Here is a 22,485-nt window from a genome sequence, read left to right on the forward strand (position 1 = left end):
TTAGTTTAAATGTGGCACTATCATAGGATGCCACATTTGCAACAAACTGGTTTGTGAAATTTCTGTCCTGCTAGATCTGCCCCAGTCAACTGTAAGTGATATTATTGTGAAATAAAAGCATCTAAAAGCAAGACAAACAAACTCACAGAGAGGGGCCGCCAAGTGCTGAAGTACGTAGCATGTGCAAATTGCCTATCCTCAGTTGTATTACTTGCTACATAGTGCCAAACTGCCTCTGGAAGCAGCATTAGCACAAGAACTGTGCGCCATGAGCTTCATGAACTCAAGTTTCCATGACTGAGCATATTCACACAAGCCAAATATCACTAGGCATAATGCCAAGCACTGACTGGAGTGGTGTAAAGCATGTCTGGAGCAGTGGAAATGTGATCTCTCACTTCACTTCTGGCAGTCGAATGGATGAATCTGGGTTTGGAGGAGGGATAATGGTCTAGGGCTGTTTTTTTAGGGTTTGAGTCCCTTAGGCAACGATACACTTCCAACTTCAACAGTTTGGGACTATTTTCTGTTCCAGCATGACTGTGTCCCTGTGGACAAAGGGGCCTGCACAGAGCCCTGACCTCAACCCCACTGAACACTTTTGGCATAAAGAGTGGAGTATTGTGGAGGCTGTTATTGTTGCAAAGGCAGGGCAACTACATAATAATGCCTATTGTTTTGGAATAGGATGTCTATCAAATTCAAACAAGTGTGACGGTCAGGTGTCCACATACTTTTGGTTATATAGTGTAGCTATTACCTTACCAGCAACAGGCTGATAACCCCAAAAGAACAGGCAAGTGCCTTTGGTGGGGGGCAAATGAGGGCTCAGCAGCCAGGCATTTTGTCCAGCAGTATCCCGCAGAGTGTTTGGAAGGAACAGAAAGTGACCTGGGAAGACGAGCAGAACAGTTCAGTTAGAACTCAGTAGTGCTACAAAATAAACGTTACAATAATCATAAAAATAACATTGCATAAAAAGGTACAAACTAAATTTGTACTATGATTAATAACAATGCAAAATAGCTGTGCATCAATAATAAATGGTAGAAAATGTATGTACAGCTGTGCAGTTTTACAGCACAGGTGTTCAATAAATGGACACAAACATTTTGTTATGCATTAGTATACATAACTTGGGTAAAACAATTTAAAAATCAAGACTTACCTCTCTCATTGCCTAGTGTGTGGTCATATGGTGGCGTAGGGTAGTGAGTTTCAAACAGCAGGCTGCTCAGCTCCCAGTCTAAATGGTCTACATAGGGGCTCTGAGTGTTGCTCCATCCACACAGACCTTGCTCCAGACCACAGACACCACCTAAGAAATTCACATTACAAGTGATCAACTTTGCATTTTTATGTGTATATTTGTTATTCATGCTTTCATTTCTCTGCAATGTTTGTGTAGATTTCAAATAAAAACCTGAAGTGGGACAACTGTGGCTCGAGAAGACGACATCATCAATGGCGATGTAAGTGCCTTTTCCTCCGGCTCCCTCCACTTCAAACTGCAACTGATAGATCATCCACACAGTCAATATCTCACATCATTAACATGCATATTAAACACTCACCATTCACTTTATTTAAACTACTGTTTGTCCACTCACTGGCCACTCGATGAGGTGGCCCCACCACTATAAATAATACATCAGCCTTCCTCTACCACATTCAACACTGGCCAGTTTCTGACCGTGGGACAACTGTAGATCAGATTTTAACTGGATGGTGGACATTTCTCAGCACAGTAGTGACACTGGTAGTGGACCACCACTCAAATATCCAGCAAAGAGCAGCTCTAAGATCAGAATAGGACCAATGATGAAGGGCTAGATAATGGCTAACAGAAGGAAGCTGTATATCAAACGAAGAGCTACAAGGCAGGAGTTTCTTTAAATAAAAAAAAAAAAAAGAAAGATAGAAAGTATATGAGATAAAATGGTTTCAGTGCATTGCAATGACAGCGCTATATCAATGTCACATTACAGGTCATCTAGAACCTACCTGCCAGTCTCCATTCTGGCTGATATCGCTCATGCCAATGTGCCACATATGACCCTGACTCAGGCTGCTGGTGAACAGCTTCGTCTTGCCCCCCTTCACAGGCTTTTTATACACAGTCAGAGTGCCTTCATGACATACATATAACACATACACACGTAAGTAGAGGCTCTTCAGGAAAGTGTTTCCATAACACAAAGCACGTCTGTGATTTTGCTGTTTAACCTGGATTATCTCCCCTGGTGTGGTACCAGAAATGGACACACTCGATGTGCGCCACTCCGTGACGTACAGGAGAGCTCAGGGTCATCACATTGTCTTGAGGCAGGACCTCCACACTACTATGGGCGAGCATGTAGTAGCCTAAGGAGACATTGGCAGTAAGAACACACAAAACATAAACGTGTCTTTTGTTTTTCAATCATTAATTTCACATTTCAAAGCATTCATTGTTTCTGTTTACATAGTCCTGAAATTATTTCTGTGTTTTGCACCCAAATTTCTCTTTAGAGATCCATACATCCATTTTTCTGACTTGTGTCTGGTTATTATATATTATTGTTTATCATGTGTCTGTACATCCATCCATCAACCAATCTATCTGTCTTTCTGTTACTTACATGTGTCAGTTTATTCTTTGTTTATTATGTACCTTTCCATCCATCCATCCATCCATCTATAACCAGTGCTAATTCTCACCCATCTCTGTCTCGAGACTGTGGTCAGTCTTCGGGCCGGTTCGGGTGGAGTCCCAGTTCTGGTGGACCCATGCTGAGGCTCCACTGCTGCTGTAGCCACACGTGTGGCCCTCAAAAGAGCACATAGTGGGCACAGAGCACGATCCTTCTACAAATGCCACATCATCTATAGCCACCAGACCATCAAAACCTGAGCGCACTGCCTCAAACACCAACTGAGTGAGAGAGTGAGAGAGTGAGAGAGAAAATATAATATTAAACAAGACCTTTTGAAAAAAGTAACAGAAAAATGCAGAGATCAAGAAAATAAATTAAGATGTGAAAGATATTTGGGTTGTCCTTTGGGTTTAGGTTGTCATATACAAACCAGAGTCTCATTCATAATCAAACCAAAAACACTAATGGAATAAAATCAAAATAGTGCAAGTACTAAATTATGTAAAGAAATCAACTAATCTGTACATAATGTCTATTTGTGCGTTTTAAAAATTCCTTTAAACTACACAAAGTGTTAATCAATCCATCTGTGTCTATATACAGACAGTACATATAGGTTGATACATACTGCAAACGAGGTAAATTCATCCTAATAAATGATGAAATATTTTAAATATTATCGACTGAAATTAATATTTCATATTGGTGATTTAGTTTGGGAGAATAAATAAATAGGCTGCACATATTTAGTTTGTTTAGCTGTACCTGGTAGGTAGTAAGTTGACTGGGCACTGGACAGTGACCTTCCTGCCAGAGGTTTCCGTGGGCACCCACACGAGTCCATAACAGCTGCTCTGAGCCATCTGAGTGTAGCACCTTAACATTGAGAGCACCTGCAAAAGTACATTTCTCTTAGGCCAATTATTCAACTTCTAAATGAAGCTTGTTTTGTCAGCTGCTATGCCAATATTTTGGGGGAAAAAAACTGAAAACAAAATCTTGTTACATGTGCATACATTTGAAACAACTTTCATATAAAGTTAAGAATTCACAGATACAAATACAAGTGATGATGCTTCTCTGCCTGTTACCGGTCTGGGGGCCGTAGAGTTTGTAGAAGAAGAGGAGACAGTGTTCAGTCAGAGAACTCTGGCGGTGTGAAAGAAGACGACCATAAAGGCCACGCAGTGTTGTGCTCCACATATCCACCACCAGACTTCTTCCTGAGGGGAGTTATTACATACAATCAGACATGATGAAGCTTATTTAAGTCAGACAGGATTTTTCAAGGGATTCATCTGGGAGAAGCATACACACCCTAAGTGTAAAAAGTGGATAAAGCAATTATCATCCCTCAGGTGATTTCTTAAAGGATATACTCAGTAAAGTACAAATAATACAACAAGAATCAATTTAAAAATATGGTCCATACCACTGCCAATAGTGTGGTCACTTCCATTCATAACACTCCAGTCATAGTTGTCTGTCTGATCTTGGTACCACCCACATAAGTCAGTCTCAAAGTTACATGATGGTCCTGTTTAAAGAAAAGAGCAAAATGAGTTTTACACACAAAACCTATATTTTTTTTACAGTACAAAGGTAATAACACTTTTACTCACAAACATGTAAACCTCATTTACTAATGGTCAGTAAATTTGTGCTAAATATGTGAAACTATTCAGTTTGCAAAATAACTGTCATGTCTGTAAATATCTATATTATGAAAATGAGGCTTGTAATAAGGTCATTGATAAAGACATTACATCATATACTGTTCATTTAAACAAAGATATTTTGTTTTTTAACTGTTCCTGAATCGAATTCAGTCCAATCCAAAGTCATTGTTGTGTAATTATTACACAAGTATGTGAATTTCAGGCAAAATATCCTCACATTGTAAATATCTTAGCTTTTTAATTTATTTATAATTCTTTATTTTGTAATTTTTTGTGAAGGATAGAGTTTATATTTTATAATTTTTATGTTTAGTTTTGATATATATTGTCTATAAAGTAACAAGTAACAAACTGCAAAAAAACCTTGTTAAGTACTTAAAGTTAATTACTTGATTGTTAATTCTCTCCTTGTTACTTCTTCTCTTTTTTCATTGCTGTCTCTTTGCTGCTGTAACACTGAGAATTTCCCTGTTGTGAGACTAATAAAGGATTATTTTATCTTAATTATTAAGCTATAAGACACCTCTGAGGGGGTTTTCTCTGTTAGGAATTCACATTTTTCCTTGTATTCAATAGAATATTACATGACAAACTCCCCCTGAAATCTCAGATTATTTTTCGCAAATTCACACAGTGCTCTGATATTTTTATCTGCCATGGATGCTCTGAAATGGGAATTCTGGGACAATATAGGGATGATATTTTTCATGTACATACAGAAAGACATTCATTTATTTCCAATCAAAATTAAGCATCAGGAAAAAAAGCTAGAAAACATGTTTAACAGAAAATGACAAAAGCCTAAACTAAATACAATAGTGTGTCCACCCGTTGCCTTTATTACAGCTTTTGTTCCTTTTGGAGACTCATAAAAACTACAGGGATATTTTTCCACAAATTCAAAGTTCAGTCTTAGAAAGCTGGTTGCATTTTCTGCTTCTAAGAATCCAAGTAATCCCAAACAAATTCAGTGACAATGAGGTGGGATTCTGCAGTGGTCAATCCATTCCTTTTGCTTCTTAAATTGAATCTATTGAGAAATATCGCCTAAAAAACTGGTAATTAATGGCCATTTGGACTGGAAACTAAATAAAAGAAGGGTGGTCTCCATCAAAGCATCATAAGATAAGAGTTTTAATTATTAGTCAGATCTAATCATTGGTCCGATGATAGTTACCTGTTGATACTGATTCCTAAATCATCCTGCATCCCTATTTTTTACACAAATTCAACAATGACTATTAATAGTTTAATGATGATTAGGCACACAAACACTTCTTTCCCCCTATGGAGCTGCTGTTTTAGAGGTACCAGGTTTTTCCTGCAACAAGGATGAATATTATATATATGAGTTTGGCCCTCACCATCAGAAGCAGAGGGGATATACTGTGGGTGGCAGTTGACATAATGAACATCCTTCACTGCTATTCTGGCACCCGAGTTCAGCTCTTGAGCATGAGCTCTGAACTCCAGCTTACAGAGAAAAGGGCAGAGAATGTGAGTCATGGCAATTACTTTCACAAAAAACAGAAAACAGAAAGCCGCATTCTTCAAGCTGACGACTACACTCTTAAAAGTAAAGATGACAAAAGGGTTCTTTGGAGCAATACCATTGAAGAACCACCTTTGGAAAACTAAAGAACCCTTCAGTGGATGGGTATTTAGAGGAATACTCCAGCCTTCATCAACCTAATCTCTGTCTGCCACCTATGAAGTGTACGATCATTACCATGTACAATGATATATGACTGAAAACACCTTTATAATAGAACTGAACAGTGTGGTTTCAGTCAAAGGGTTTTCTGTTTTATGTTTGTAAATTACAGTCCATGTTTATTGACCACAGATGTAGCAGATAAATATCAAATTAAAAAATGCTGACATATTCCTTTAAAGAACCATCCTCTGTAAGGTTCTTCAGGGAACCAAACCTGGCTCCTCTATGGTACCACTCAAAAAATTCCTTTTGGCACCTTCATTTTTAAGATAGCAAAACAAAAGACTGAGGTATATCACACAAACTACTAAAATATAAACTCATCATACTCTTGAAAGAAAGACAAAGATCCATGATAATAAACTGTAAATTATGAAAAATACCTGAAAGCGATGATCTCTGGCTCCGATATAGAGCTCCTCTTTTACCCAAGATACAGTGTCCTGCCCTGTCTGCCCACTGAACTCCCACAGTCGAGGCAGAGTGCCCAACACACTGTCCACTACAGCTACAGACAGTTCACCTACAGTGAGAGAGTACACAGACTGTTTATTACACCTGTGCACACTTCAAACAACAGTTCAGAAACAAATGTATTTCATTGTCCCTTCAGCTGAAATTAGTAAGCCCCCCTGAAATGTTTAATGCTTTGCATTTGGATCTGAGGTCAATGTAACAAATAAATTATGACAACTTAAACTCTACCAGTTGGCATTGTGAAAACTGCATCCCTGAATCATCACACATGTGACTTACATTGTTAAGTAATGTCCTCTGTGGTTTCTGACACTGTAAGACATAGTATTGTCTTTAAAAATGGACAGAAGAATGGACAATGGACAGTGTACATAATTTAGTCAAGACAGCTGCTACTGCTGGGCACCATGAGTGAGTGAGTGGTGCTATGCGGAGGAGGGGGCGTGGTCGAGCACCTCATACAAGACACAGAGCCAGTCACGCCGAACCAGGGGCCTTAGTAGCTAATAAGATTCCTGTGTGTTGGCCCTGCCTACTTATAGCCATGTCTTTGCTCAGTAAGTGGCAGAGCCTAGAGAGAGAAGGAGATCAGAGGAGACACAGGAGAAAGAAAGAAAGACTCAAGACTGAAAAGTCCCCATGAATGTGCTCTGTAATTTTGTAAGCTGGCTGAAAGCTGAGCACTTTTGTTGTTGTCCGAATAATAAAGAAAACTCTGTGTCTCCACACAGTGTCCTCACTCCTCTCAGCCTCCCAAAGATCATCACATACTTGTTTAAATATATATGTTTGAGTTTTTTTGTCTTCAGAGAACAGTACGTCAAGCAGTGAGTTTAGCAAATGCAGTATGATGACGTGTAGACTTAGGCACAATTTGGGGAAATAAAGAACAGACATTTTCATTTTTATAGTACAAAAAAGGAAATCTTGAAAAGAAGCATCTTACACATTACTGGGACAAGAAGCCCCTTATTACCTAGGGAAGAATCCCCCTGGCCAACTTTGTATCAGTTTGTTTTACAGGTCGCCTAATTTATGTCAGTGCTAAACCACATCTAATCTTTGCATTGTTCAAAATTGTCTAATCAAAGTACAACACTAGAAATATCATGTTTTAAAATAAATGTGTGGGCTCTATCAATTTATGCCATAATGACTCTAAAGTATGACAAAAGTGATTAATTAAATAATTGTGAGTGAAATTAATTGATTAATTACACAGTTGTTGTGATCATATGACTAACCTAGTGGTACTGTATAAACTCACTACTAATATTATTATTAGTAGTAACAGTACTAGTAGTCGTAGTAGTATTGCATCAATTTCACTGCTACGTGTAAACAATTCTTGACTATGACAGATCATGAAACCTAATGAAATCTAAATAATTTATGCTAAAAGTGGGATTTTTGATGTAACTAATAAATAATGAAAAGTATGTGAGAGAGTCTCTTCTGAGTGAAATGCAGAGGTTGCTATTATCTGATGACAAAAAAAATAGATCAACTGACCCAAAAATTGTTTCCATGGAATTAAATCCTATGAATGCACTCATCAAAATTAAATTTCAGAATAAGGCGGATTTGAGCCATTCTGTAAATGTGTTGGATTAGATTTAGCCCCACCATTTGATCAGGAAGGAAAATAACAGGTGTTGGGTTTAGAGCACCTGTGTGTGGGTTGCTGTAGTGTAGAGGTGTAGAGTTTAGAGTACCTGCGTGTGGGTTGCTGTAGTGTAGAGGTGTAGAGTTTAGAGTACCTGTGTGTGGGTTGCTGTAGTGTAGAGGTGTAGAGTTTAGAGTACCTGTGTGTGGGTTGCTGTAGCGTAGAGGTGTAGAGTTTAGAGCACCTGCGTGTGGGTTGCTGTAGTGTAGAGGTGTAGAGTTTAGAGTACCTGCGTGTGGGTTGCTGTATCGTAGAGGTGTAGAGTTTAGAGCACCTGTGTGTGGGTTGCTGTAGTGTAGAGGTGTAGAGTTTAGAGTACCTGTGTGTGGGTTGCTGTAGCGTAGAGGTGTAGAGTTTAGAGTACCTGTGTGTGGGTTGCTGTAGCGTAGAGGTGTAGAGTTTAGAGTACCTGCGTGTGGGTTGCTGTAGTGTAGAGGTGTAGAGTTTAGAGTACCTGTGTGTGGGTTGCTGTAGCGTAGAGGTGTAGAGTTTAGAGTACCTGTGTGTGGGTTGCTGTAGCGTAGAGGTGTAGAGTTTAGAGTACCTGTGTGTGGGTTGCTGTAGTGTAGAGGTGTAGAGTTTAGAGCACCTGTGTGTGGGTTGCTGTAGTGTAGAGGTGTAGAGTTTAGAGTACCTGTGTGTGGGTTGCTGTAGTGTAGAGGTGTAGAGTTTAGAGTACCTGTGTGTGGGTTGCTGTAGTGTAGAGGTGTAGAGTTTAGAGCACCTGTGTGTGGGTTGCTGTAGTGTAGAGGTGTAGAGTTTAGAGTACCTGTGTGTGGGTTGCTGTAGTGTAGAGGTGTAGAGTTTAGAGCACCTACGTGTGGGTTGCTGTAGCGTAGAGGTGTAGAGTTTAGAGCACCTGTGTGTGGGTTGCTGTAGCGTAGAGGTGTAGAGTTTAGAGTACCTGTGTGTGGGTTGCTGTAGTGTAGAGGTGTAGAGTTTAGAGCACCTGTGTGTGGGTTGCTGTAGTGTAGAGGTGTAGAGTTTAGAGCACCTGTGTGTGGGTTGCTGTAGTGTAGAGGTGTAGAGTTTAGAGCACCTTCGTGTGGGTTGCTGTAGTGTAGAGGTGTAGAGTTTAGAGCACCTGTGTGTGGGTTGCTGTAGTGTAGAGGTGTAGAGTTTAGAGCACCTGCGTGTGGGTTGCTGTAGTGTAGAGGTGTAGAGTTTAGAGCACCTGTGTGTGGGTTGCTGTAGTGTAGAGGTGTAGAGTTTAGAGCACCTGTGTGTGGGTTGCTGTAGTGTAGAGGTGTAGAGTTTAGAGCACCTGTGTGTGGGTTGCTGTAGTGTAGAGGTGTAGAGTTTAGAGCACCTGTGTGTGGGTTGCTGTAGTGTAGAGGTGTAGAGTTTAGAGCACCTGCGTGTGGGTTGCTGTAGTGTAGAGGTGTAGAGTTTAGAGCACCTGTGTGTGGGTTGCTGTAGTGTAGAGGTGTAGAGTTTAGAGCACCTGTGTGTGGGTTGCTGTAGTGTAGAGGTGTAGAGTTTAGAGCACCTGTGTGTGGGTTGCTGTAGTGTAGAGGTGTAGAGTTTAGAGCACCTGTGTGTGGGTTGCTGTAGTGTAGAGGTGTAGAGTTTAGAGCACCTGTGTGTGGGTTGCTGTAGTGTAGAGGTGTAGAGTTTAGAGCACCTGTGTGTGGGTTGCTGTAGTGTAGAGGTGTAGAGTTTAGAGCACCTGTGTGTGGGTTGCTGTAGTGTAGAGGTGTAGAGTTTAGAGCACCTGTGTGTGGGTTGCTGTAGTGTAGAGGTGTAGAGTTTAGAGCACCTGTGTGTGGGTTGCTTCCTGAGAGGCTGTAGGAGAACTGCAGGGTGCAGCTCGGTCCTGAGGGTCCCAGAAGTGGAGTGCGGGTCTGAGCTTCAGTTAGCTGTTGACCAGGAGCATCAGTCACATACAGGAACACCTCTGACAACACAAACATCAAATTCATACATAAATATATACTTACATTACAGATCTTTTAATACTGATTTTAGTACTGTAAATATTACTACCCTGGCAGGATCCAGTATTGAGAGAGTCACAGAATATAAATACCTTGGCATATGGCTGGACGATAAACTCAGTTTTAAACCACACATAAATAAACTAGTCAGTAAACGCAGACAGAAGCTGGGCTATTTTTATAGACATAAGTCCTGTTTCCCCATGTGCGCCAGAAAAAGACTAGTAGAAGCAACTTTACTATCAGTGCTGGACTATGGCGACGTTATCTATAAATATGCTCCCTCCAGCTCTCTCAAATTACTGGACCCAGTGTATCACTCTGCACTGAGGTTCATTACTGGAGATCTGTACAGAACTCATCACTGTGAGCTGTATGCAAAAGTTGGGTGGCCCTCTTTAACGGTACGAAGGGAAACACATTGGTTGATTTTTATTTATAAGACACTCTCCGGTCATTTGCCAGAATACATCACTTCACTGATGAATACAAATAACAGTAATTATCAGACTCGCTCTAGTAATTGGATCAGCTGCCAGGTACCAAGAGTTTTTACTGAACTGGGAAAATCTGCTTTTAGTCACAGCACCAATGAGCTGGAATTCACTACAGGACACACTAAAACTCGGCTCACTGGTGTCACTCAGGCATTTTAAACTTTTAATATCAGACCACCTACAGACAGCCTGTACCTGTTTTACTTAATCATATTTATTCGTAACTTTTATTTTTGTGTTAGTTCTCCTTAGTTCTTTATCTCTTTTTATTTATTTATTTATTTCCTCTCATTTTATTTTTAATAGTTTTTTATCATTACTTTTTTAATTTGTGATATTGTATTATTACCTTACTAATTTCCTATCTACTTTTGATCTTAATTTCTTATCATTTAAATCTCAAGTTCTATTTTTATCTACTTTTATCTTTTATTCACTGTTATTTTAACATTTCTTTTAATTTAAAATGATTAAATGTAGTTATTATTTTCTTTGTCATGTCAATCCCTGTTTTTGTAAATGCTCGGCTACATTGAAAATGAGGGTTGCCCCCAATGTACTTCCAAGTCAAAATAAAGGTTGATTGATTGATTGATTGACATTATACACACCGTACTGCTTAATGTGTGGAATCACTCATCATATTCAGACTGTACAAAATCATAACAGTGTAGATTTAATTCATAAAGCAGTTGTTTTTTTAATGTTTTTGTACTTTGTGCACATCAAGAAGTTTTTAAATAGTAAGTAATCCTGCTGTTATTTACTTACATCAAGTTATCTGCCTGAAGTTTTCATCACTTTGAACATATGAGAAATTCTGGGAATTAACTTTACTACAACATTCTCAATGTTCCACAGATTTCTGTTATTACGGTACCATCTACAGCTCTATTCATCAATCTGGGCACATCCAACATTTCTTCATGTTTTGACTTTTGAATGATAGTGTATACATATAAACTTTTCTCCAGGGTAAACAGACTGCATGCTGTTAAATACTGCCAAGATTTCACGATATTTAACAAGAATGTTCCACAATAAAATACAATATTCATCATTTTATTGTGAAATCAGTTCATCCTAAGATGTTTTGTGTAATAGCAACTTACTGTGAGGTTGATGGGCTGTAAAGTTAAAATGTATGGATGTATGTGTGCCTTCATATATACATTTGCAATAAATTACTGGCCACTGAGTTACAGTATTCTATTTTTGAAACACTTACCTGTAAAGTTGTTTACACTGTTTTCTTGACTTAGCTTCCAGCTTTGGCTTCCAATACTCACATCTGTCCAGCCTGCACTCCCCTGCTCAAAGGAAAAGTCACCTACGGGCATCATGAAACACAAATCATATATACATCCATTCATGACACACACACACAGACACACACGCACATACACACACAGACACACACACAGACACTATCATATACACATGCACCCATGCAGTCACTCACCACATTGTGCTTCGTCCTCTCCATCTTTGCAGTCACTCTGAAAATCACAGATCTTGCTGGCCTCTGTGCAGGGATGTTTGGGGGGGTTGGGAAAGGATGGTCTTGGCATTGACTCTGGTTGCAGAGATATAAAGACAAGCTAAATATGCAGGAGGCAGGGAACATCACTTCATAATGAGCAATAACTCAAATACAGGGTTTCTAGGAGATAAAGTTTTTTTTCTGGACTTACCTGTTGTTTAACCCTGTAAGAGTAACCTGGACTCAGTTATTCTGAGTGTTTTTTATGTCAGCTCAGTCTACATTACACAAAAAGGATCAGGCTTAAGATTAAGGTTATGTGGTTAGGAGACTCAGGATTAGGGTAGATTTATCACTTTTTTTTCCATATCAATAATGTTAAAGACAGAGACAAGACTTTACCATTGGTAAAGAGGCATTCGGGGGACAGTGTGATGTCATCAACAGCAATGCCTCCATATGCTTGGTCCCTAATGGCAGCAACAAATAATATCTGCAGGAAAGCAAGAGACCAAGAAAGGGAGAGGAAAAAACTAAGAAGTAAATACAGAGGGTAACGCAGAACGGCAAGACTGTACTAACTAACACTAGACTGGACTAATATGGTATGCTTATATACAGAAATTGCTGATGAACCAATATGAAGTGCCTTTTTGCAAATGATTTATCAAATCTTCCCTGCTATCACCCAAAAAACATAACACAGATCTCACAGAAAAACACAAATGTCCACTGAATAACTGAATGACAGTGTTTAGTGACAGAAAACACTCAATCATAAACACCTTCAGCATGTAAGCAGTTAAATCAGTAATCAGTCATCATCAGTTGCTGACTATAAGCATGCATCGTAGTTGCTGGAGACATCTCTAATTAATGGGTAACACGTAAGACTATCATTATATGAAGGTCATTTTCATAATGACATACTTAGATTTTGCCAAAAAGTTTTAAAAAGTTTAAACTACAGATTCTATAACTATGCATTTCAAGGCAGTTTAGTGCACACCTTCCTCCTCACCCCCACTTTAAGAAATAGAATTGGTAGCTCTGTATTTGGAGTGGTCCTTTGTAGATGATTAATAAACTCTTAATAGATTATCAGTAACTCATCAACAACACATAGTGAAGCAGCAGTAGTGAAGCATCTGAATACACTGAAGTAAATACCTTGCAGATGTTCTGTTGATACTTTACTTACAGTAAGTAGATGTGTTGATAATATGTTACTTCCATTACTCAAACCTTACCATACCAACCTTACCCAAAACCTAACCCTCAGGCTGGCCCTAATCCTAACCCTGACCTCAAGCTCAACCCAGAACCTAATCTTAACGCTCATGCTTTTGACATGTTACTGAAAGTGTGTTGAGTGTTCGATTAATTTAAAAGGATCACTCAAAATAATTAATTCATCCAGCGACATATTTTCTGCTTTTTGCTTTTTCCACATTCCTGACAAACTGTAAGAGCAATGGAAGGCAACATTGTCTCAAATTATGATAAACAGGAGGTTGGAAACAAGTGGTAATCACCAGAGGGATGTGCTATGTGAGATGTCTGTTATTTTAAAATTTATTTCCTCTGTATTTTGACATTTTTTATATTTCATACATTCCTGTTGGTGTACTGCACTTTGGTCAACTGTTATTGCATGAAATGTGCTTCATAAATAAAATGTACTTTCTTTAATCACTATTTAAAGTAAAGCATTGGCAGATAGCACAGTACAGACATACAGCACCCATGAGAAATGGGAAATACTGTAATGTATTAAGATTAAATTCCACACAATTTAGGACCAATTCTACTGTGAAATGATGACACTATAAAAATGGCTCTATAAAAAAAAACCTGTTGTTATGAAGTTCTGAAATGACAGCAACAACATACTAAATTAATCTGATAGTGAAATAGTAGCAAGTTATACCTGAAATGTGCTGTTGACGACAAATTCAACCTCCGCTTTTACCCACAGGTCACCCAGAGAGCCTCCTCGCTCCCATACTGGGTAGATTTCTCTCTCTGCCACCAGCACCGACAGACCCCCTGACACCCCACCGAACTGGTGTGTGTACATCACCATCTGCCAGTAAAAACACCAGCTGCTGATTATGATGCAGTGGCACCATATCAGACTGGCTTATTTTGTACATATAACAATATGAGCCATGGAAACACAGTCCCACAAAATATTCCTTATTTCATTAATACACCTTAATGACTAGTTAATACACAAAAATGTCAAACGGGCTTAAAGATGTTGGTAATATAATGGGGAATGTCAGTTACGATTTATACTGCTTGCTTATTCCTTGTTATTATTATTTTTTTACCAAAATTTGATGTCATATGTAGACATTATTTAGATTCAACAAAATCCATACACTCCCAAATTTATACAGTCCATATATTGCAACCAAGCTGTACAAACAGCTTTTGAATACATGGTTTTTGTTAAAAATCTAATGCATTTACATATCGCTCAGAAGAAAAGGTAGTATCTCCAAAATGGTAACTTTATAGGACAAGGAAAAACATACTTTACTTTTATTGTAAGTCAATGGAACCAGACTTTTTTCCAAGTAAATTTGGGTCATTTCTTTTAGTCCATTCATCATGAAATTTTCACACAATGTAAAGGGTCACAAGTATTTTTAAATTATCTCAAAAACTGAAAAACCTAAAAAATGGAGACAACAGCAATATTCAGCCTACAGCAGTTTAACCCCAGTCATTCATGCTGAAGATATGTGTTTCACCCCGGACTGCTTTTTGAATGAGGCCTAATTTACATGTGTCAACCTTAAGGGCACAGTAACAAAACAGTCTAAAGGTTTAATTTTAAGAGATAATGAGATTTTAACAAAAATCACATGAAAACAAATTTATGAATAAACCACACAAATGTGGAATTAAGGAACTGTAGAATATAGCACCTTTAAAATGCCATATTTGGGTTTCTCAAAGGATTTTTAGTATTTTTTTTTAGTATTTTTAGATCGTCTTGACTGCTGGAGAGAGTCTTTAATGTGATGCTCGCACTACTGTTCAACGTACACGACATGGATGTGTGCTATTGGTCGGTGCCAGACGAGGGCTTTGAAAAGATGCCCAATCATTCTTCCACACATCTGGCTTGGTAACATAGAGGAAATGACCTGTGAGTAAAAACATAATAGCAAATAAAATAAAATGTTGCATTGTTTGAGGCATTAAATGAGGCATTATAACTTTACACTGTAAGTCTTGAGACAACCCTGCATGCACCTGAGGCAGAATTGTTGGAGTGGTCCCTTCCAGGTCCTCTCAGAGGCTCGGACACTGAAATGTTTATCTGAGAGGTGCTTATCCACTTCAGTGATGACAGTGATCTTAGGTCCCACCCACACAGGTCATCCTCAAAATCACAGCTCATGTATTGTCCTATAAACAGAAACCAGATATTCAAATCAGCAGTTGATTAAAGATTGTTAACCCCTTAGCATTCCAGGCTTAATGCATACTAAGGCTTATTTTCCATTAACTACAGGGACTTCACTGCAAACTAATGGAGCTTTTCTTAGGTTATAGACGTGTGTAATAAAACTTGAATTGATAAAGACTTACACTGAAAAATATACAGCACTTGACTGATATGCAACATTTCCACATGGATAAAATGATATCATTGCAAACACTGCCAAAAGTATGTGCACTGGCAGACAAAACCATGTTGATGTATTTCATTCATGTGGTGGAAATAATGAATATGTTTAAATTAAGCAAATTCAAAGCATGGAATTTTTTCCATTCTGCCCCATCCTGCTCTGAAAGAACTAGGTGAAGTGAAGGAAGATTTGGAACTAAAATATGCAGAACAGCAGATCTCCAGGAATAGCAGTGGCGTTCTCAGACGTCCTCACAAGGCATGTCGCATAAGGCTCCTGAACAGAAAGCAATCCACCTTGCCAATAACTCAAGTGATTCATTGAGTACACACTGACACAGAAGGAGTCTGAGAGCCAGGCACTGACCGCAGTTCTGTTCATCTGTTCCATCTCCACAGTCATCTGTACCATCGCACACTACGCGTTCCTTCACACAGCCTCCACGTTTACACTTCAAATAGCCTTCCTCACACCCCCCACTACCTGAAGGGACTGAGAAACAGAGAGACCATATGAGTGAGCACAGTTACACCGGTACACCTGTCCAGTCTATAATCTTAACATATTAGTCTTGTCATTACCGTTATACCGATATGCAAATATATGCAGATAAGATGCCAAAAACACACTGATTCCCTCACCTCTCATGTAGTGAGTTGCAGCCTGAGGTGAGTTAGTACAGTTTATTGTAAAAGGAGTGGACACTAGATTGTGATGAGTTAATGAGTTAACAGGGGAAAAGAGAATGCAAAGAAAAGACATTATGTTAGCCATTATTCTAGCGCTTTGAATAGCTTTCCATGTGCAGTGTTCTGTCAGCCAGCTGCTTCAGGCAATACCGCAGTCTCGGCCTACAAGCTGAGAGGCTCTGCAAATTTCAGCTAAAACTGATCGTGTGAACGGCTTGTAATATTTAATACCAGTGAAATAAAACTCGAGTGTAGAACAAGCACATATGAGACATGCAAAACTACCTTTAGCACTGTTTTTACAGGGCTTATGTTTCCTATTTGCCAGCTTCTCTCTCAAATTTTTTTTTCCACTCCACCTTAAATGGTGCAGCAGTAAGCTTCCATTATTTGTTAGTAACATTAGCCTTGTAGCTCTAGTGTAATAAAAATCTAAAGAAGTGTGTCTTGGCTGTTGAAAAGAAATAATTGTGTATCTTTGATCTTTCGCTCAATCATTGATTTAATCTACAATACATTTAAAATCAGAAAAAGTCTTCTGCCTCCCTCCTGCTTCACCTGGTAGAGCACAGTCCAGAAACTCTAGCTGATCAATGGCTATGTCTCCTCTCCTCCCCTCTTGGCGTTGAGAGTGAAGCTGTATATAGAAGGGGGCGGGGATGCGACCCAGGAAGATGGTGTCCTCTCTCCATGCACGAACACTTATGTTCTCTGGTCTCCACACCAGTGCATTCTGCTCATCAGGCTGCCACACTGACCCCCAGAGAGAGCTGTTTCCTAGGCCTGTGTAACCTGGGACAGACATATTATAAAGGATGGACAACTTGTAGAGAATGTATGTCATGGTGAACTGAGGCTATTTTGGCAGCTTATTTTGGCCCAACACTTTACCAAGGCACTTTATGTTGATTTTTCCTGAGACAGTATGAAAACAAAACCCATATGTACCACTGGACAGTGGAATTATACTCATAATTCAATTTTTCCATAATCTAGTGTCCACACAAGCGCCTGCTAGTGTGAATAGTTCACTTACACTACATCAGTAGTGAGAACAGTGCTAAAACGTTTACGTATGCATGTACCTGAGTCCCATATAAAGTAGCGGAGGCGGAGGCGACAGGTGGGAGCGGACTGGCTAATCAAGGGAGACATCAAGATAGCGGTGCTGGGAAGACCTGTCATCACTGCAGTCACTGCCATGAACCAGCCTACAAGACAACAAGCACATGAGTATAAAACAATCGTGCTTCAGTACAGCAGGAATTTCTTTTGCAGCTACAAAGCTATTTTAAAGGGGCCCTATTTGTTTCGCGCATAAAACCACACTAACTTACAAGTCATTTTTTTCTCTTTGTCTTTCAAACAGGGTTGTTTTGTTTCTGTGACTTTGGTTTGCTTGAAACCTACACGAAACTAAACTGCACTTGTGTTGCATAATGTAAAGCATCCTGCAACTCACTTGAAACTCAGCTGCAACAGTTGCAAGAAACAGTCAATCAAAATGCCGATAATGCATCACATGACCATATCAAACAACATCACTTCAAAGTATTGATTTCACAGACAAAAACAGAGGATGGTTGAAACAGAAGATGGTTTACTGGATGACTGAAAACAAGATCCTCTTGACTGACTTCATGTAGGGTTGGTAGTTTTTCAATTTAGTTATCTGTGCCACAACAACAAACAAGAATTTCTCAGATTTAACTATCCAGTCTCAAATAAAACTATCAGATTTAACTATCCAGCTAATGGTAACAGCTGTTCAAACAGCTGCCTGTACCACCACTTATTCTTCTTTAGCTATTCTGATCTATGTGGTTAGATTAATTATATTCTCCCCTTGTAATCCAATTCTGTAATCCAAATGATAAAAGACATTACAGATGAGGAGACAAAGATGTGGCTCTCGATGAACTAGCAGTGCTTCTGGACAGGATGAGTGAGGCATCAATACAGCCGCTAATTAAACATGAATTTTCAAAGGCTTAACATACACAGAAAAGATTCTGTAAAATATACAGTGAAGTCAAATAAAACACTGTCAAGTTGCACAGAAATTATGTTGCCTGTAACACAACATGAAACTAGGTGCATGAAAGCTTTATTGTAAGACTCATATACGTGAACAACCTGATTGGTTTTGATCAGCTGCTGTGCTGTGTAAATGGTATGAAAAGTGGTATAAACTGTTTTGTTTGGACTGAAATGATCCAAGTCGGAAATTACAAACTTCAGACTTTCAGATGTATAGATCCCTTACAAGGCTGAAATTACCCACTGCTTCATCTAGAAGCAGCGCATATTTTAATTGCTTCCTTTCCAGTAACTCTCCCACAGACTGCCTGCAGTAACAACATTCCTCATCACTTATATGGCCAGACAAATGTAAAGTGTTAATGGTTTTCACTTCATAAACATACTGTTTTGGCAGCTTAGTTTCCATACATGAACAGGAGAGTGTAGCTGTATTATAATTTTATTCATACTATTATTTTATGATAAGGCCCCTTTCACCATTTATTAATTCAATATTATTTCCCAACTCCCTAAAACACCTTCATTTTAAATAATATAAGCTCCAGAAAAAGCAAATGAACAGTAAATAAAGCGCTGGGTGGCAGATATATGTACCCGTAGAGGTGCCAATGGTGTAGTCTGAGGAGGGTCCACTGTCGGGCACAGGGTGTCCCCTTTGACGCCTCTCCCACACATAGCCTCCATCTGACGACCTGTCTGTCCAGCCACACATGCCAGCATCCTCAAAATCACACACAAAATCTCTCCCCCGATAACCTGTTACAACCCAGCAGAGCATAAACAACAGAGGAAGAGAGTGTTTAGAATTTAGGAGTCACGGCGTCTCAGCTCGGTTTGTTTTGGATAATATAAGATGTATCTGTATCTCACCACAATCCTGCTCATCACTGCAGTCTGTACAGTCACACACAAAGTCACATCTCGGCCCAACACACGCTCTGCTCTCCTGAGTAACTGCTACAAATGAAGGAATTCATGCATAAATACAGTCATTAGCAAAAGTTTTAGCGCCATGTTTTTCTATGTGAAAGAAGTTAACACACCTTCTACACTGAACGCACTTCTGCACATTTTAATACACAGTTGCTGTTTATTTGCTGAATCTATTATACTGGGGAAAGAATAAGACATAAAATGTGGCCTGTGCAAAAATTATGACACATTTTATGTATAATGCCCGCCCCCGAGTACATTAAACTCAAGAATAATACAAATTCTGCACTAAATATTTGCTTACTACTGAGAAATGTTCATTAGGAGCGCTCCTCAGCTTTTCTTCTATTTAGCAGGCTTGTGTTTTTGGCCTAAGTTAAAGCTAACTGGGAAATCCTGCTTTCTGAAAAACACCCAGTCTATTATTATTTTTATTTATTTTATTTTATTCAAATGTACATTACAACTCACTCTCTCTATACATATAAACATACACATCAACATTCCTGTAATTTTTACATTAGTTCATTAATGAAAGTGTTTTAGAAAACATTGTTTCTTTCATGCTCATTTTCTGCTAGTCATTTTCCAAAGCAATCACAACCACTCAGTGAGAACATTAGTAGAGGCTCACTGCATTGTCCACTTATCAGTTTGTTATCTGTTATATCTAAGACATCCAAGATGATTTAAGATGTCTTATCTGCGTTTATTACTGTTAGGGCCCTTTAGGTCATATTCTTGCTTGATTTTGCTGTGCAGTTTCAGTTCTACAGTGTCTTTCTTCTAAAAAAAAAAACCCCATAATATATATTTTTAAAGAGAGAATAAATTAGATGGTCTTTCTATAATTGTGGGCACCTTTCACGTTCATGAGGAATATCTTTAATGTATTTTTATCAACACTCACTTGTCATTTGTATTAATACATGATCACGTATATTTAAGTTGAACAGCAGATGACGAGGCAAAGAGAGGACATGTTTCCTTCCTTACCTGTGTTACCTGTACAGACTGATACAGATGGCACTGTTCATATTTTGGAAGCCTGTAATTAGGTAGCAAGTGATTTCTTTGGAGCTGTATGTCCATATACATAAATTCATCTTAACATCTCAACATTTCAATAATGGCAGTGGAGTAATTGACACTAGTGTAGATCATGTGATAAGACTAAAGGCTAATTAGGTAATAAGTTGTAATTAACTGTAATTGTAAATAGTTTAATTATGAAATTAAATTTTTGCACAAAAATTCCACTGGGAGCACTTATTATACATTATATTTGAGAAAATTACAAAAATAATTTAGATTTAAGGAAACGCTAATTTGTTTGTCATTTCTTGTTATTTTATATCGTCTTATTTTTGTACAAAATTAACCTTTGTGTGGTGTTGATGTGTTACTCAGTGGTCTGATGGACCCACCACATTATTATATTTCTTTAATCAATACAGCCATAACAATTTATGCAAAAATACCAGATGTTTAAAATATCACAAGTAGCCAGTCAACACTCCATCGTCACACACAGGCCCCACGTATCGCTGCTGTCGGAGCAAAACCTTGTATCTTCAAAATGGTAACTTTACAGGAGAAGGAAAAAACCTACATTACTTTCAATGTAAGTCAATGGCACCACAATTTTTTCCAAGTCAATTTTGGACATTTATTTTGATCCATCCTTCAGGAAATTTACACACAATATAAAGGCCAACATGCACTTTCAAATTATATCAAAAACTGAAAATTGACAAAATGGAGATATAAGTTTTTATTCCGACAACAGCGGCATACAAACCCAGACACACACACTAACAGCAGGCCATGTAGGAGGAGAGAGTGAAGGGACACAGTACCTCCACACTTTCCTTCCCCACGGGTTCAGCCCAACACCACACATGTAATATAAATGTGTGTGGGGGGGGGGGGGGGGGGGACAGTGTGAAGTCACTGAAAATGTGTTATTCTATATGTTCTTCAAAGAAAATGAGCAAAGACCAAGGAATCTGGGGTTGAAATAATTATAAATCACATTTTTTTCTTTTGGTAAACACTGAAAATATGTCCCACAGACTCCAACACCACACAGAGGTTTAGCTAATAAGAATTAAAATTAAATATTGATGTAAACACATCAACAATACTCCTTACAGAAATTAAACATGCCCACAGGTCATCTCACAATTACTGAAAGGTCCCTACTGAATTCCCTTTAGGGAAAGACTATATTTCTTTATTTCTGCATGAGAAGCAGCCTATTAGGCTTTTAAAGGCTTCCAGTCAGGCTGCTTCAAAGTTCACGTCACAGTTATTAACAACTGGAAAAAAGCTCCAGTCAAAGTTCTCTGATAAAAGAACAGCAGATATCAGTGGTGCTTAGACAGACAAGGTCAACAGTGAAGTGCTACATCGCAAGATTTATATTTAAGAGTTCAGCTCTCACTTGAAAGCTTTAATGAAAATAATATAAATGCCTTTTGTATTTATAACTCATTAAGTCAGTTTCCTATTGAGGAATTAAATCTAGTCTTGGACTAAACTGCAATGCTAATAGTGATTACCCACTAAAAAACCTTTTTAGATTTGACCTAATCTGGCACTGTACTCAAGTAACGGACACTTAGAAAATACCTTTAGATCTTAAACATTACTTCACTATCTAAAAAAAATCCAACAATGTTAGTCCTCTTAAACAGGATTTCTAAAAAAGCAAACATAGACTGCTAAAGAGCCCCACTTGGAATACTAGCTTTCTCACCTTGTTGGACCACCAGCAGCAGAGCCAGTAGCTGAATGGAGTGGCCCTTCATCATGTAGGCAGCGTGTCTGCTCTGCAGGCCACATTCACCTGCTCTTCCAGCTTCTCCACACAGATAAGACCTGGACTTGATACCCTTACACACACAGCTGCATTGGCTCTCCTGCTATAAAACTGCTATAAATCTCCAACTAAAAAACGCTAATGACCCCTCACTGCCTGAGCAATGTGCAGTGACTTACAGAGTAACTATCAGCGCCAATAGCAACAATGTAAATCACTACCAAGGCAAGATGTTCTCTGTAAGTAGAGGAAAG

The 22,485-nt window shown here is 38.7% G+C and overlaps 1 protein-coding gene across 1 annotated transcript in view; it reads right to left on the bottom strand.

Moving 5' to 3' along the window:
• The window catches only part of mamdc4 (MAM domain containing 4), a 32,568-nt gene extending 10,092 nt beyond the window's left edge, over positions 1–22,476 (bottom strand). The window contains exons 1-24 of the mRNA XM_037546067.1: positions 22,169–22,476; positions 19,345–19,431; positions 19,069–19,230; positions 17,517–17,642; positions 16,990–17,223; positions 16,109–16,234; positions 15,363–15,518; positions 15,153–15,253; positions 14,023–14,178; positions 12,495–12,585; positions 12,072–12,185; positions 11,838–11,939; positions 9,935–10,072; positions 6,416–6,555; positions 5,680–5,788; positions 4,069–4,173; positions 3,728–3,859; positions 3,402–3,529; positions 2,701–2,914; positions 2,227–2,364; positions 2,005–2,129; positions 1,424–1,514; positions 1,169–1,318; positions 766–891 (exon numbers count right to left, since the gene is read on the bottom strand). Coding sequence (XP_037401964.1) covers positions 766–891; positions 1,169–1,318; positions 1,424–1,514; positions 2,005–2,129; positions 2,227–2,364; positions 2,701–2,914; positions 3,402–3,529; positions 3,728–3,859; positions 4,069–4,173; positions 5,680–5,788; positions 6,416–6,555; positions 9,935–10,072; positions 11,838–11,939; positions 12,072–12,185; positions 12,495–12,585; positions 14,023–14,178; positions 15,153–15,253; positions 15,363–15,518; positions 16,109–16,234; positions 16,990–17,223; positions 17,517–17,642; positions 19,069–19,230; positions 19,345–19,431; positions 22,169–22,223 — 3,106 coding nt within the window. The 5' untranslated portion in view covers positions 22,224–22,476. The remainder of the gene's footprint in view (positions 1–765; positions 892–1,168; positions 1,319–1,423; positions 1,515–2,004; positions 2,130–2,226; positions 2,365–2,700; positions 2,915–3,401; positions 3,530–3,727; positions 3,860–4,068; positions 4,174–5,679; positions 5,789–6,415; positions 6,556–9,934; positions 10,073–11,837; positions 11,940–12,071; positions 12,186–12,494; positions 12,586–14,022; positions 14,179–15,152; positions 15,254–15,362; positions 15,519–16,108; positions 16,235–16,989; positions 17,224–17,516; positions 17,643–19,068; positions 19,231–19,344; positions 19,432–22,168) is intronic.
• Between the last annotated feature and the right edge of the window lie 9 nt (positions 22,477–22,485).

Source organism: Pygocentrus nattereri, chromosome 16, assembly GCF_015220715.1.
Source record: "Pygocentrus nattereri isolate fPygNat1 chromosome 16, fPygNat1.pri, whole genome shotgun sequence".
Classification (NCBI taxonomy): Eukaryota; Metazoa; Chordata; class Actinopteri; order Characiformes; family Serrasalmidae; genus Pygocentrus; species Pygocentrus nattereri.